General features: G+C 42.4%; 1 protein-coding gene across 1 annotated transcript in view; it reads right to left on the reverse strand.

Moving 5' to 3' along the window:
* Window positions 1-1,116: 1,116 nt before the first annotated feature.
* ADAMTS3 (ADAM metallopeptidase with thrombospondin type 1 motif 3) overlaps window positions 1,117-17,403 on the reverse strand; it is a gene marked incomplete at its 3' end in the record, with an annotated part of 118,739 nt that continues 102,452 nt past the window's right edge. The window contains exons 17-21 of the mRNA XM_015820856.1: window positions 15,062-15,227; window positions 11,873-12,005; window positions 9,577-9,784; window positions 7,216-7,333; window positions 1,117-1,476 (exon numbers count right to left, since the gene is read on the reverse strand). Coding sequence (XP_015676342.1) covers window positions 1,117-1,476; window positions 7,216-7,333; window positions 9,577-9,784; window positions 11,873-12,005; window positions 15,062-15,227 — 985 coding nt within the window. The remainder of the gene's footprint in view (window positions 1,477-7,215; window positions 7,334-9,576; window positions 9,785-11,872; window positions 12,006-15,061; window positions 15,228-17,403) is intronic.

Here is a 17,403-nt window from a genome sequence, read left to right on the forward strand (position 1 = left end):
TTAGACATAATTTCCACAGCTCCTTGACTTTCCTATCAAGTTCTAAGACTTCTAAATTACTGTTCTCTCTTGTTCCTGATGTAGGTGCCCATAAAACTATTGCAACTCTGATGTGACACAAGAGATCTGGATTTTTTTTTTTTAAAAAAAAGTTGACATAGATACCCAAGGTAACGCTTGAGTGCACATCTATCCATCTTTTCACACTCTGGCTAATAAGCATATTCATGGCATGTAAATAAGGCTGACCCAAGTCCATGAATAAGTGGATGAGCAAAGCAGAAAACTCTTAAAATATTCTTTTTCTTCTTCTGTTTTTTCTCTCTCTCAATAATATGCACTACGTACACGGCAGCCGATACATTCTGTATTACTTCTTTGCGGAGATAAATTAGTCATACAACTCAGATGGACGTCAACGGCCTACGGTTAAAAAGAAAAAAAAAGCAACAAATGTTCTGTAAAAAGTGTAAACTTTGGTATCTTTTGAATGGCTTCTTTCTCCACCCCAAAGCAAGGTTCCATCCCGGTCCCCCTTGAACGAATCGCGTGACAATAACAATAACAATAATAAGCACCTGATATACAACATAGATTTTTTTGGGGGGGCGGGGTAGGAATTGACCGGCCTCTTAGTTACTGGCTTTCTCAATCACATGCTTTCTGAACATTCAAGAAAGTCAAGAGTTTGGGAAGAGAGGTGGACACGGAGGAGGAGGAGGAGGAAGAAGAACATATGGCTGGAAGCATCCGTCAAGTGAACCTGCACTTTTCTTTCTTGTTCAGTTGTTGACGTGAGTCTCAGGTCTGAAGATGTTGCACGGTGTCTTGGACAAAGCAAGGAGACCACTTACCTCTCCCATGGACTCCCCACTTTAAAATTAAGATTCCTAAAGTTTCATCTCCCTAGAGTGGAAGATCTTAATGGTTGCTGTCTTTCAGCTGGCTCTTCGTTTCTCCTTGAGGTTCTGGGAGAAGAAGGAAGGTCAACGGAAGCGGGATGGTGTGTCACCGCTGGCCTGGTATCAAACAAAGGTAAGGAACGGTGACTAAGAAGAGGCCCATGATTGGTGGAAAGGTTATAGTGCGATGCAGCTGGTCCAGGAGTCTTGTTACTGGCTGGATTCCGAAGTTTCCGATGAGATGGATGAGCAGCTTGGACCTTCCTGTAGATCGGAGGAAGAAGGACCTGGGTATTGTCTTCTGGCGAGGACATTCTGCCCGGAGCACTTTGTCGCTCGGAGTGAGGAGGGACTAAAGAAGTCGGGGTGACCAAAGGCTTTGGGAGGACCGCAGAGCTGGCGATGAAGCCATCTTCGGTTCCTGCTGCTGCTTCGCTGTAGAAAGGAAGCGGGAGGTGGACGCTACGTTGGCTACAGGATTCACAGCATAACTTTTTGTAGCCTGGGATGGAGCAGTATCGGGCGAGCACTTCCATCTGGCAGAAGATCGACTTGTCTCCTTGGCAAGGTTCATCTGAAAAAACAAAAGCCCTTCATGTGTTAAAGACGGCAACCTCTTGAGAAACGTGGGATTGTGAGACAGGAAGAGGAGGAGCTTCCATAGAAGCTGCAAACTATGACGAGCGTCAGTCTGGATCCATTCTTACGTACCGAATCATAGAATGTAAAGTTTAGAACAGGGGTAGGCAACCTCGGCTCTTTTATGACTCGTGGACTTCAACTCCCAGAATTCCTGAGCCAGCCACGCTGAGGGGAAAGGGAGGTTTCCAAGCTGAGCCATGCTGGCTCAGGAATTCTGGGAGTTGAAGTCCACGAGTCATAAAGCAGCCTAGGCCTAGGCCAGAGATAGGGAACCTTGGCTCTTTTATGACTCGTGGACTTCAACTCCCAGAATTCCTGAGCCAGCATGGCTCACTTAGAAGCTCTCCCTTTCCCCTCAGCATGGCTGGCTCAGGAATTCTGGGAGTTGAAGTCCACGGGTCATAAAAGAGCCAAGGTTGCCTACCCCTGGTCTAGGCCTAGGCCTCTTTATGACCTGTGGACTTCAACTCCCAGAATTCCTGAGCCAGCCATGCTGAGGGGAAAGGGAGAGTTTCTAAGCTGAGCCATGCTGGCTCAGGAATTCTAGGAGTTGAAGTCATAAAAGAGCCAAGGTTGCCTACCTCTGGTTTACAAGGATCTTGAAGAACATCTACTCAAACCCACTGATGGAATCTACTATTAGAGTATCACCAACAGGCGGCCCTCCAGCTCTGGTGTAAATGCCTTCGGTGAAGGAGAGTCCACCACTCCTAACTCTTCCATAGGGATAGTTAGTTTAAGCACAAATTATTTTCATTTTGCTACTGCTCAACAAAGCAGCTGATGCACTGGAGACAAATTCTTTGGGTGTCCAATCACACTTGGCCAATGAGGTTACTTCTGGAGTTAATCTAATTTCATCATTGAGACCAAGATGCAGTTACATTGGCACGTTCTTTAGCATTTTATGAAGTATCCTAATATGATTTATTTTGTTTGCTTCTTTAGTATCCTATGTTTATCACTGAGTATTGTATCTTATAATTTATGATTATTGTATTTTATGATTATGATCATGATTTATCACTTGTTGCTTGTACACTGAGAGCTTATGCACTGGATACAAATTCCTTGTGTGTCCGTTCACACTAGGCAAATATTCTATTCTATTCTATTCTATTCTATTCTATTCTATTCTATTCTATTCTATTCTATTCTATTCTATTCTATTCTATTCTTATTTCTTATTCTATTCTATTCTATTCTATTCTATTCTAATTCTATTCTATTCTTATTTCTTATTCTATTCTGTTCTTATTCTTTCCTATTCAGAGTTCTATTCTGTTCTATTCTTATTCTTTCCTATTCTTAATTCTATTCTGTTCTGTTCTATTCTTATTCTTTCCTATTCTTATTCTGTTCTGTTCTGTTCTAGTCTATTCTTATTCTTTCCTATTCTTAATTCTATTCTGTTCTGTTCTATTCTTATTCTTTCCTATTCTTAATTCTGTTCTCTTCTGTTTCATTCTATTCTTATTCTTTCCTATTCTTAATTCTATTCTGTTCTATTCTATTCTTATTCTTTCCTATTCTCTATTCTATTCTATTCTATTCTATTCTATTGTATTCTATTCTATTCCATTCCATTCCATTCCATTCCATTATCAATATCCAGGCATGTTTTTCTCTCTCCCATTTCTAGAAATGGGTGGTGTACTTCAGAAAATTCTTGCCTGTCCTGGGACACACATGCATTTTTCCTACGCAGTTTTGAGAAGCTCCATTATGAACATGGGTGAGGACAGAATTATAAACGGTAACTTACTCCTCTTAGCACTCTCAAGTTTTAGCAACATTTTGAAATGTCAAATGCTTTAGGAGTGCATCTCCAGGGAGCTAGTGCTTGGATAAATAAGATTAGAGGGGATTAAGTAAATTGCCCCCTGAACTGCACCTTGCTTTCTGGAAGAAAAGCAGTTTCTACATATTTTACTTAAGAGACCTGCTCAAAGTTACATCCTGCTTCATACATTCCATACTGGTTGGCCTTTCTGCACAGGCAGCTGGGACTTCTTAATTTTTTTCTCTGAAAATTGCCTCCTATCCTCAACACTTCGGCTTTACTCAAAACCTTTGAGGAGGCTTTAATGGGAACTGCTGATCCTTTTTACTCTGTGTTGGAAAGCATCTGGGATGTCTCCCTCTCTCCCTAACTAAATGTTTTAAAAATGTTTGCCTTCAGGCTTTTAAATATCTGATGGGCTTGTCTTAACATTTCCATCACTTGCTGTTTTATTGATTGGATTGCCTTTGTTTTTCAAAGAGCTTCATCATTGCTTGCCCTTCTTTGCTTTTTTTCTGCAAATCACCCTGAAAAAAAGCACTTGTTGTTGGGCCCACTGGAGACTGCGAGGCTAATTGGGAAGATGTGGCTTCAAAGGAAAGAAAAGTATAAAAGCAAAACAAAACAAAAGACCACTTCTTAGCTATAGCAAGTGTGTCAAGAGGAAAAAAAAACAACAGAACTTGGAATACTGGGGCTGGAAAGGACCGTGGAGGTTATCTAGTCCAACCCCCTGCTCAGGCAGGAAACCCTATACCATTTCGGACAAATGGCTGTCCAGTCTCTTCTTAAAAACATCCAGTGTTGGAGCACCCACAACTTCTGGAGGCAGGTTGTTCCACTGGTTAATTGTTCTAACTGTCAGGAAGTTTCTCCTTAGTTCCAGGTTGCTTCTCTCCTTGATGAGTTTCCATCCGTTGCTTCTTGTCCTGCCTTCAGGCGCTTTGGAGAATAGCTTGACTCCCTCTTCTTTGTGGTAGATCCTCAAATATTGGAAGACTGCTATCATGTCCCCCCTCGTCCTTCTCTTCGTTAAACTAGACATACCCAATTCCTACAATTGTTCTTCATTGCTTTACCTTACAGTCCCCTAATCACCTTTGTTGCTCTTCTCTGTACTCTTTCTAGAGCAGGGGTGTCAAATTGCCAGCCCACGGGCTGGATGCATCATGCCAAAACCGTGACCATCCCATTGCCAGCAATGGAAAAAAAGTCACATGACGTTGTGAGTTTGACACCCCTGTTCTAGAGTCTCGACATTATGATTCTTAGGGATGTAAAGAAAATCCTGATAACCTACTAGGTTTCTTTCTATGGATGCAAATTCTTCCTCTATTTTGTGCTAGGAATGAAGTCAGCTTAATAGGATTGTTTTGGAAGCCTTGATGTTTGAAATGAAGCAGAAAAAATTCTATGGATTCCCAGCGTCGCCAAATGGATAAAGCTCTGCTTCCCTCTAGTGTCCAGATGTTCAGAAACATCCTAAAACTAAAAGCAAGCTATATACTTTTTCAAGGATGTTTATCTTACCGAGCTGGTGCCTGACAACTTCTCGACAACTTTGACCTGATTTCTAGGAAAGGTGGACGCTCTTTTCTCTGGGACAGCCCCCCGAAAATGGGAATACTTCCAACAGGTCACCCCTAGTCCTCCTCTTCATTAGACGACACGTACCCAGTTCCTACAACCGTTCATCCCAAGGGTTTATGACAGGGGTCTTCAGACTTGGCCCTTTTATGACTTGTGGACTTCAACTCCCAGAATTCCTCAGCCAGGCACGCTGGCTGAGGAATTCTGGGAGTTGAAGTCCACAAGTCATAAAAGGGCCAAGTCTGAAGACCCCTGCTCTATGACTATTCGCCCTGGCCAGCTCGCCATGGCCAACCCGTCACAGCCAACTCAGCAGAGCCAACTCAGCACGGCCATCTTGTTGCGGACAACTCGCTGCAGAACAACTTGCTGCAGGGCAACCCGCTGCAGGACAAGAGTTACACTAATATCAAAGCAATGCTGGAATAGAATCATTAAAGAAAGGAGGGATGCCAAAGGAGGAACAGAACGAAATGTGAATGGCAAACATTAAAATAACTTTTTATTTATTTTAAATAATTTAATACCATTGTTAAATTGGCCGTGGCGAGTTGTCCCAGGGCAAGTTAGCCATGGCAAATTGGCAGTGGCAAATTGCCCCATTCCGAGCCTCCAATCCCCTTATCCTCTTTGTTGTTCTCCTGGCTGCCCAATCTCTTCTTAAAAACCTCCAGTGATGGAGCACCCACAATTCCGAGAAGCAAACTGTTCCATTGATTAATCCTTCCTATTGTCAGGAAATTCCTCCTTATTTCTAGGTTGAATCTCTCTTTAATGATCTTCCACCCGTTGCTTCTTGTCCTGCCCTCAAGTCCTTTGGAGAATAAGTCAATCCCTCCTTCTCTGTGACAGCCCTTCAAGTACGGGAAGACTGATATTCGTGTCACCCTTAATCCTTTTCTTTGTTAGGCTAGACCAAGGGTAGGCAACCTTGGCTCTTTTATGACTCGTGGACTTCAACTCCCAGAATTCCTGAGCCAGCCGTGCTGAGGGGAAAGGGAGAGGTTTCCAAGCTGAGCCATGCTGGCTCAGGAATTCTGGGAGTTGAAGTTCACGAGTCATAAAGCGGCCTAGGCCTAGGCCAGAGATAGGCAACATTGGCTCTTTTATGACTCGTGGACTTCAACTCCCAGAATTCCTGAGCCAGCCATGCTGAGGAGAAAGGGAGAGGTTTCCAAGCTGAGCCATGCTGGCTCAGGAATTCTGGGAGTTGAAGTCCACGAGTCATAAAAAAGCCAAGGTTGCCTACCCCTGGGCTAGACATACCTAATTCCCTCAATCATTCCTCCTATGTTTTAGCTTCCAGTCATCTAATCATCTTTCTTGGTCTTCTCTGCCCTCTTTCTAGGGTCTCAGCATCTTTTTTGTATGGTGGTGACCAGAACTGGATGCAGTAATCTAAGTCTGTTTGTTTATTGTTTGTTTATTTAAATTTGTATACCGCCCTATCTCCCTTACGGGACTCAGGGTGGTGAACAGGCGATAATAAAAATCACAATAAATATCTATTCTAAAATCAGATTAAATAAATAAAGGCCTGCTCTAAAATACCCCATGTAAAACCTGTACTAAAACATAATTAATTAGTGGCCTCACTAAAACATAATTAGTGTGGCCTCACTAATGCAGTTTAAAGCAGTACTCTCACCTCAAGTGTCCTTAATACTATCCCTCTGTTGAGGCAGCTTTGAAAATGCTTTGCCTGAATGGTTTTTACAAAGCCTGTTGTTTCTTCCCATGACTCTTACATTTCTAACCTACGTGAACTGAATCTGTGCCTTGCGTGGATCTTTTAATCCTCTGAATTAAATCCTGCTAGTGCACTTATGGCCTGCTCCACCACCTGCACCCGATTATCACTTGCAAGATTCTGTGAATGTAACCTTACAGGAAATTAGAATTAGACAACCTGGTTGTGTTTTCTATCCAAATCTATCCAGTGGGTTGAGATCAATTTTGCAAGTCTGAAGGGGCCATTTTCTTCCATCAATTTTACCCTTGAGGGTGTTTTGTTGGGGAACTGCCAGCCAGGCTGGAAGGCGGAGTCAAGAGAGGATCTAGCTTGGAGTGCTTGTGCAGCCGCAAGCAACATAGGCTTGACCTGCCACAAAATCTGGTCATTCCCAGGAGAAGGCAAGCAGTCTGGGGAGATTCTTATAACACAGATGGTAGGTAATAAAGTTACAGACTTTAATTGTTTATGAGTGGCTCTGATTGCTTGCATCTGCCTACAGGAAAACAACTAAGCTCAGATAGCATCAAGGACCCTACAATGAGTAAATTACTACTAGTACTTACCATTGCAGGGTGCAAGTTTGCAAATCCTCATGGATTCTGGCTTTTCTCCATCACATTGATCACCAGTGCGGCACGACACCTGCCTGGATTCTGTCCCTTCACCACAGGTGACCGAGCACTACAAAGCAAAATAACAAGGGGAGAGGGGGCATGATACAAACAACTAGGTTTTTGCATCTGAATGCTCAGTGATGTTAGAGATGAGTGCACTGGTATATTTTTTTTTACAATGTATGGAAATATGGACTGACAATGTATGGAAATATTGACTTTCCAGGACAAAATCTGGAATTAGGATTCCTTGCTTGGTCTTTCATGTAACTGTTGTATATTACCAGGAGATGAGTGGGAATCCTGTAGGACATCATAGGTCAGCAACCTAAACAAGCTAAAAGTTTCCTTGTGCAGTTGTATCTGACTCTAAGGGACAGTGTTCATCTCCTTTTCTTAGCCGAAGGAGCCAGCATTGCCCGAAAATGCTTCCGTGGTCACGTGGCCGGCATGACTATATGCCAAGGAGTCACGGAATACTGTCACTTTCCCATCAAAGTGGTACCTACTAACCTACTTGCACTTGCATGCTTCGGAACTGAATAGAATAAAATGGAACTGGAAGGGACCTTGGAGGTCTTCTAGTCCAGCCCCCAGTTCAAGTAGGAGAACCTATACTATTTCAGATAAGTGACTGTCTAATCTCTTCTTAAAAACCTCCAGTGATGGAGTGCCCATGATTTCTGGGGATAAGCTATTCCACTGGTTGATTGTCCTCATTGTTAAGAAGTTCCTCCTTAATTCCATGTTGCTTCTCTCTTTGGTCAGTTTCCAACCATTGTTTCTTGTCCTGCCCTCTGGTGCTTTGATGAATAACGTGACCCCCCCTCTTTTTGTGGCAGCCCCTCAAATACTGGAATACTGCTATCATGTCACCCCTATTTCTTATTTTCTTTAGACTAGCCAAATCCAAGTCCTACAGCTGTTTTTCATATGTTTTAGTCTCCAGGCCTTGGATCATCTTAGTTGCTCTTCTCTGAACTTTTTCCAAAGTCTCAACATCTTTTTTGTAGTATGGTGACCAAAATTGGTTGCAGAATTCCAGGTGTGGTCTTACTGGGGTTTTATAAAGCAGTACTAATCCTTCGCGTGATCTTGATTCTATGCCTCTGTTTATACAACCCAGGATTGTGTTACCTTTTTTGGCTGCTGCTGCACACTGCTGGCTCTTAGTCAAGTGATCGTCCACTAGGACTCCAAGGTCCCTCTCAGGGTTACTGTTTTTGAGCCAGGTCTCGCCTAATCTGTACGTATACCTTTGATTTTTCCTGCCTAAATGTAAAACTTTTATTTTCTCCACATTACAATTCATTTTGTTGGATAGGGCCCATTGTTTGAGTTTGTCAAGATCTTGTCAAGAGTACAGAGAAGAGCAACAAAGATGATTAGGGGACTGGAGGCTAAAGCATATAAAGAAAGGCTGCTGGAATTGGGTATATCCAGTTTAATGAAGAGAAGGACGAAGGGTGATATGATAGCAGTATTCCAATATCTCAGGGGCTGCCCCAAAGAAGAGGGAGTCAAGCTACCGTATTTTCCAAGGCGCCTGAAGGCAGGACAAGAAGCAACGGATGGAAACTAATCAAGGAGAGAAGCAACCTAGAACTAAGGAGAAATTTCCTGACAGTTAGAACAATTAACCAGTGGAACAACCTGCCTCCAGAAGCGGTGAATGCGCCAACACTGGAAGTTTTTAAGAAGAGACTGGACAACTATTTTTCTGAAATGGTATAGGGTTTCCTGCCTGAGCAGGGGGTTGGACTAGATGACCTCCCTTCCAACTTCCAACTTCATTATTAATAATGAAGTCCCTTCCAACTTCATTATTATTATTATTATTATTATTATTATTATTATTATTATTATTATCATCATCATCATCATCATCATCATCATCATCATCATCATCATCATCATCATTATTATTATTATTATTATTATTGGATCCTGACCTTCTCTTCTGGGGTGTTGCTTGGTGGGCAAGAGCTGAAGCAAGAAACGGGAGCTCACCCCATCCTGCAGCATTTGGGTCTCAAACATGGGTTGTCAGATGACAAGTTCAGCATCTTTGACCACTGAGCCACTGCATTAACAGCCCAAATAGAAGAACACTAGCTCCTTGACATAATTCAACAGTAAGGACAGGATCCATTGTCAGGTAGGTAGTCAAGAATATTGTCTTAGCCCTTGTCACTATCCAAGTTAAATCTACACTCCTGGAAGAAAATAACTTTTCCAAAGGATCAGAAACTCGGGACTTGAGCTAAGGTTAGGCTAGTTTTCACAAATGAGAAGACTTTAAATGCTTACTGAACTCCACGGCCCTGTTTTCCACTGAGCAGGACACGGTGTTCTGTTACAAGCCCTGCGACTCTCAGGACGTTCTCCACCGCAGTACTTAAAATGAACGGAGCGATTTCCACCATCGTGAAGCAGCTGAACGCAACGTACACTTCGGATTTGATAGCCAGAGGTCCCACAGGTTTTGGTGCAGTGCTCCCATTCTTCTGCTACCCAGCTGCAAAAGAGAAAGAACTTTTTTTTTTTAACGCTGAAAAAAATGGAAGCTGGCGGACACGGAGAATTAATGATCCATAAAACGATCCTTGCGGACCAAAGAGCACGTGTAGAACATAACATTAAATGCTGCGTCGATTTATCTGGCCTAGATACCATTTTCCAAAACGGGCTTCTTTGTACAGATAGTCCTCACCTTACGACCACAATTGAGCCCAAAATTTGGGTTGCTAAGCGAGAAATTGGTTAAGTGAGTTTTGGCCCCGTTTTACGACTTTTCTGGTCACGTTTGTTAAGCGACTCACTGCCGTTGTCAAATGAGTAACACGGTTGTTAAGTGAATTTGGCTTCCCCAAATTGGCTTTGCCGGTCAGAAGATTGCAAAAGGGGATCACGGGACCCCCGGGACACTGCAACCGTCATAAATACGAGTCAGTTGCCGTCATAAATATGAGTCAGTTGATCATGTGACCCCGGGGATGCTGCAAGGCTTGTAAGGGAGAAAAACGGTCGTAAGTCACTTTTTTTCAGTGCTGTCGTAACTTCAAAACGGTCGCTAAATGAACTGATGTAAGTCGAGGACTACCTGTAATTCAGCGCTCTGGTGTTTTATATGTTGATGCAGATTTTATATGCTGAATTTGATGCAGCAGGCTGCATTATGCTACGCCGTGCAAAATAAATAAATAAATCCAAGGGTATTTCAGTTGTTCCCATTTGCCACGAATCAGTACCTTAATAAAGCAGAATACTAGAAAGAAAGTGCTGGAGTCTAAGCCAATGTTTTCTCTTTGCCTACAGGAGGCTCACTCTAAATCAGGGGTAGGCAACCTTGGCTCTTTTATGACTGGTGGACTTCAACTCCCAGAATTCCTGAGCCAGCCATGCTGAGGGGAAAGGGAGAGGTTGCCATGCTGAGCCATGCTGGCACAGGAATTCTGGGAGTTGAAGTCCACGCGTCACAAAAGAGCCCCAAGGTTGCCTACCGCTGCTCTAAATGAACATGATTCTGCATGATATTCTCCCATAATCTACAATAGAGCCGAGCAACTTTTTTGTTTTTGTTTTTGTTTTTAAAATAAAGGATGTACTTCTTTCCTCTGCACGGAAAACCTTGCACGGTATTGTTATAATATGACAGATGAGGCTGGAATTTCATTTTATGACCAATGCTTAGACTTCTAGGTTGGAAGCTCATTTTATTTTATTTTATTTTATTTTATTTTATTTTATTATTTTATTTTATTTTATTTTATTATTTTATTTTATTTTATTTTATTTTATTATTTTATTTTATTTTATTTTATTTTATTTTATTTTATTTTATTTTATTTTATTATTTTATTTTATTTTATTTTATTTTATTTTATTTTATTTTATTTTATTATATTATTTTATTTTATTTTTTTATTTTATTTTATCTTATCTTATCTTATTATATTTTATTATTATTTTATTTTATTATTTTATTATTTTATTTTATTTTATTTTATTATTTTATTTATTTTATTTATTTTATTATTATTTTTTATTATTTTACTTTACTTTATTATTTTATTTTATATCAGATTTTTATTCCACCTTTATTACTTTATAAGTAACTCATGTTGGTGAACATTCCTAACATTCCTTCCTCCTCCTATTTTTCCCACAACGACAACCCTGTGAGGTGGGTTGGGCTAAGGGAGTAACTGGTCCAAAGTCACCCAGCCTGCTTTCATGCCTAAGGCGGGACTAGAATTCACAGTCTCCTAGTTGATTGGCCCTAAGTCACCCAGCCCACATTCATGCCTAAGGGGGGGTGGGACTAGAACTTACAGTCTCCTGGTGATTGGCCCAAGTCACCCAACCAACTTGTATGCCTAAGGTGGGACTAGAACTCACAGTCTCCAGGTTTCTAGGCCGGTACCTTAACCACTACCCCAAACTGGCTCTCCTTTGTCCACATGTATATAAGCGAGACTGCAAATGAGTGAATCTACATTTTGTTCACTGGAGGAGAGATGCTAAGCTCTGCCAGACGAAGTTGCTTTGTTAAACCCAAGTGGCCAGGATGGATAGATTATGGAAAAGGAGCAGATATACTTACAACGGCTGAGTACATTCCTGAAGATTGCACATCCTACGAATCGGTTTAGGCTTTTTACTGGCGTCACAGAAGCCGCGCTGCACCATTTTGTTATCACTTTTCCTGCGGCACCCGTACTTGGTGAATTGGAAGCCTGGAGGAAGAGAGTGGGAGAACAGATAACATCCATGTTAAGTGAAAAATAATCTAGCTAAAAATAATGGAAATGTTTCATCTTAACAATTTATCTGCCCCAAAGAAGAGGGAGTCAAGCTATTCTCCAAAGCACCTGAAGGCAGGACAAGAAGCAACGGGTGGAAACTAATCAAGGAGAGAAGCAACCTAGAACTAAGGAGAAACGTCCTGACAGTGAGAACAATTAACCAGTGGAACAGCCTGCCTCCAGAAGCTGTGAATGCTCCAACACTGGACGTTTTTAAGAAGAGACTGGACAGCTACTTGTCTGGAATGGTATAGGGTTTCCTGCCTGAGCAGGGGGTTAGACTAGATGACCTCCAAAGTCCCTTCCAACTTTATTATTATTATTATTATTATTATTATTATTATTATTATTATTGTTGTTGTTGTTGTTGTTGTTGTTGTTGTTGTTATTATTATTATTATTATTATTATTATCCAAGACTGGGAACAAAAACACAGCCGTTGTCAGGTGTGAAAGACCAAGGCCACATGTTAAACTTCAACACAACTCCTGCCTATTCACAGGAATCTAATCAGCTAATAGTTACCACTATTTTGGCACTAATTATGAGTTAACGGAATTCAAGAGTTAGGATTTATCTTGATTCGTTTGGGGCTATGTAGAGACTCTAGGCTGAATCCTCTTTTGACTCCACCACTAGACCCTGCCTCTTCTTCTCCTACAATCATGCAGTTCCAGCATCTGCATATATTTGCAAGCTATAAAAGCCTGGATCGAAGTGGCCTTCTGGTTGCGATCCAATGGCAAAACATGTTTTGCATGTGGGAAGCAAGGCCAGAAAGTCCTGGTTTGGGACGGGGGGGGGGCGGCGGGGAGGATGGCCACAAAATAGAAGCACAAAGTTTGTTTTCTACATCGTTTTGCTGCTACCTTGTGGTCATTTGTGTTGTTGCCTATAAGATTGGATAGTTGTAACAAAAGATTTCAGGTTTTTGTTTTCTAGGAAGGAAGGAAACACTAGGCCAGGGGTAGGCAACCTTGGCTCTTTTATGACTCGTGGACTTCAACTCCCAGAATTCCTGAGCCAGCCATGCTGAGGGGAAAGGGGGAGTTTCCAAGCTGAGCCATGCTGGCTCAGGAATTCTGGGAGTTGAAGTCCACGAGTCATAAAGCGGCCTAGGCCTATGCCAGTGGTAGGCAACCTTGGCTCTTTTATGACTCGGGGACTTCAACTCCCAGAATTCCTGAGCCAGCTATGCTGAGGGGAAAGGGGAGTTTCCAAGCTGAGCCATGCTGGCTCAGGAATTCTGGGAGTTGAAGTCCACTAGTCATAAAGCGGCCTAGGCCTAGGCCAGAGGTAGACAACCTGGGCTCTTTTATGACTCATGGACTTCAACTCCCAGAATTCCTGAGCCAGCCATGCTGAGGGGAAAGGGAGAGTTTCCAAGCTGAGCCATGCTGGCTCAGGAATTCTGGGAATTGAAGGCCACGAGTCATAAAAGAGCCAAGGTTGCCTACCCCTGACCTAGGCTAATATTATGGTGTTGGGGGTGGGAAGATGACCACTAATTAACAAGGAATGATAGCAAAGTCAGCCTTTGTGCCAGCTAATGTTTGTCTGGATTTCTGATGCCCAAGAAAAACGTGCACATGGAGACCTTAGGGAAATACTTGCCAATCAGTGTTGGCAGTGTTACCTCAGCTATGTAGATCAAAGTCAGCACATAGTGGCTTGTTATGGTGTTAAACTTGTACTGTCTGTTTTGACTTGTTCTGAAGGAAAGTTCTCTCTCAACTTTATTATCTGAGATACTTTTCAGAATATAGAATAGAATACAGAATAATGAAGTTGGAAGGGATCTTGGAGGTCTTCTAGACCAGCCCCCTGCTCAAGCGGGAGACCCTATTATTTTAGACAAGTGGCTGTCCAGTCTCTTCTTGAAAACCTCCAGTGATGGAGCACCCACAACTTCTGGAGGCAAGCCATTCCACTGATGAATTGTTCTCACTATCAGGAAATTTCTCCTTAGTTCTAGATTGCTTCTCTCCTTGATTAGTTTCCATCCATTGTTTCTTGTCTTGCCTTCTGATGCTTTGGAAAAAAATATTTGAATTTCCCGTGACAATTCATCCTGTCTCCTTTCCTAAAAATTTTACATTTGTTTGCATGTTTCAGATAAATGTATAGCAGATCCTTCTGAATTGTTCCTGGTTCAGATATGGATCAAAATGCATATTAAAATTGTGTACTCAAGAAAATATTTTCGGGAACGTTCATTTTATAGAAAAACATTTTAAAATCGCAATAGCAACAGCACTTAGACTTATACACTGCTTCACAGTGCTCTACAGCCCTCTCTAAGCGGTTTACAGAGTCAGCCTATTGCCCGCCAACAATCTGGGTCATCATTTTACTGACCTCGGAAGGATGGAAAGCTGTGTCAACCTTGAGCAGGTGAGAATCGAACTTCCAAACTGCAGGCAGCCGGCAGGCAGCAGAAGTAGCCTGCAGTACTGCATTCTAACCACTGCGCCACCGTGGCTCAGTAGTTGATTTTGAAAAAATGAATTTTTCAAAATCAACCATTGAGCAGGTTTATTAGAGAAAAGATCAGTCTCAGCATAGAAATAGGACCAGAACATATTTACGAGTGGTGGTGGTAAAAGGTAAAGGTTTCCCCTGTCCAGTTGTGTCTGACACTAGGGGCAGGTGCTCATCTCCGATTCTTGGCCGAAGGAGTCAGCATTGTCCAAAGATGCTTCCATGGTCATGTAGCCAGCATGACTATACGCCGAGGCTCATGGAACACTATTACTTTCCCACTGAAGTGGTACCTATTTATCTACTCGCAGTTGCTTGCTTTCAGACTTCTAAATGGGCAGGAGCTGAGGCAAGGGACAGGAGCTCGCCCCATTGCACGACATTGGGTCTTGAACCTTTCCAACTGACAACTCAGTGTCTTTAATTGTCAACCTATCCCGTATTATGAATAGGTACAAAATGTAGACATCCCCTTGTTCTTCCCTTCCCAAGTATTCCAACGTGCCTCCTCCACAGAGCTTGGAGCACTGGGACCAACTCTTCAAAGCCCACTCAAAGGTGTCCAGTTCCTCTTGAAGGACATTGTTACTGCTGACATTGGGCACCGAATCTTCATGAATGATGTATCGGTAAATCAGGCTGGATTGGGTGTGGTTATCCTGAGGAATTACCTGTAAAAGGACAAGATAATAAAACTACCTGTCAGTATTACAAAACATGGAGTCCTTCTCTACCTTATTAGGCTCTTCAGCTATCGCCTCAACCCCCAAAACCCCAATTTTTTCCATGCCACATTAGTGCAGATTCTTCTTCAGCAAGATTTATTGAGCTGAAAGGGACAAGGCTGTAAGAATTTCAGCGACTAACATTTTTTTTCCATTTAGAATTAATGTGTCCCATATTATTAATGTACGGTGTTGTTACAGTATCTAGGAGACCACAATGCTATGGCAAAGTAGTAGTTTGGCTTGCCAAAGTACCAGCCTTGTTGTAGGACATGCTTGTACACTTCCCAAGTGTGCTACAGGAGGGTGAGCTGACTTCACACCAGAGAGAAAGATGAACAGCTCTTCCTGCCTTGTCATCCAAGGCCCCTTCCCAGAGTTGTCTCGCACGTGGGTGTCACAACTGGGAAGGTTCAGAGCCATCAGGAATCTGACTGCCTGCACAGAGCAACAGCTCATGTCCTCTGTCAACGCTGCTAACATTGGATGTTCTTGCTTTGACAACATACGGAAATGCAGCCTTTTTCTTTCTTATAGTTTACTCTTAGAATTAGATGATACTGGAGGGAGGGGGAGGAATGTGATGGGAGTTAGTTAGACATACAAAATTGTAACAAGAGCTGATAAGGCATGGCGGGAGAAAAAACTGGGTGGAAAACCAGCATTTCAAACTAATTGGAGAATGTGATTTATGACAGTTAGTTGTAGGAGGGAATTGTGCTTTGATCTATGTGCTGAAGGGAGGGGAAGTCAGATTTTGGCTTCGACTATGTACGTGCCGAAGCTATGCTGCTCGAGTAAAGATTATTTAACGTAAACAATGCCTCAAAGTTCTTTGAAGAGTTTCATCTTTCGGAACCATGACATCCTCACTAAGTAGTACCTATCTATCTACTTGCATAGAACATGCTATCGAACTGTTAGGTGGACAGAAGCTGAGGTGAGTGACAGGAACTCACACCACCACACAGTGCTAGGACTCGAACCACCGGAGCTGGGGACATCTCCAGCAACATTAACTCACTGAGCCGCTGCATCTCTTAATGTGTCCTTTAATAGATTAGATCAAACCTGAGCTGCATCCTCTTCAAAAATTGCCATTAACTTTTAAGACGACAGAATTTTGAGTACAACATCAATAGAGTTGATGACTTTGTAATGAAATTTACAGCTCTTCAGGATAGAAAGGTGCAGTCTGTTAATCATATGGGGGAAACAACAAACATCGCATAACCAACACTCCAGAAGACAGGCTTAAGATACAGGAGGACCTGGACAGACTTGAACACTGGGCGCTATCTAACAAAATGAAATTCAATTGTGAAAAAAGTAAGGTTCTACATTTAGGCAAGAAAAACCAAATGTACAGGTATAATATAGGGGTATAATATTATACCTGTATTGCTCAATAGTAGTAACCGTGAGAGGGATCTCGGAGTCCTAGTGGACAATCACTTAAATATGAACCAGCCGTGTGCTGCAGCTGCCAAAAAAGCCAACACAGTGCTTGGCTGCATTAACAGAGGGATAGAGTCAAGATCACGTGAAGTATTAATACCACTTTACAAGGCCTTGGTAAGGCCACACTTGGAATACTGCATCCAGTTTTGGTCACCATGATGTAAAAAAGATGTTGAGACTCAACAGAAAGAACGCAGAGAAGAGCAACAAAGATGATCAGGGGACTGGATGCTAAAACATATAAGGAACGACTGCTGGAATTGGGTATGTCTAGTTTAATGAAGAGAAGGACGAGGGGGGACATGATAGCAGTGTTCCAATATCTCAGTGGCTGCCCCAAAGAAGAGGGAGTCAAGCTGTTCTCCAAAGCGCCTGAAAGCAGGACAAGAAGCAATGGACGGAAACTAATCAAGGAGAGAAGCAACCTAGAACTAAGGAGAAACTTCCTGACAGTGAGAACAATTAACCAGTGGAACAACCTGCCTCCAGAAGCGGTGAATGCTCCAACACTGGACGTTTTTAAGAAGAGACTGGACAGCCACTTGTCCGAAATGGTGTAGAGTTTCCTGCCTGAGCAGGGGGTTGGGCTAGATGACCTCCAAGGTCCCTTCCAACTTCTTATTCTTCATCATCATCATCACCACCACCACCACCACCACCA

The sequence above is a fragment of the Protobothrops mucrosquamatus genome, unplaced genomic scaffold (genome assembly GCF_001527695.2).
Source record: "Protobothrops mucrosquamatus isolate PMUCROS unplaced genomic scaffold, P.Mucros_1.0 scaffold1191, whole genome shotgun sequence".
In the NCBI taxonomy this organism is placed as follows: domain Eukaryota; kingdom Metazoa; phylum Chordata; class Lepidosauria; order Squamata; family Viperidae; genus Protobothrops; species Protobothrops mucrosquamatus.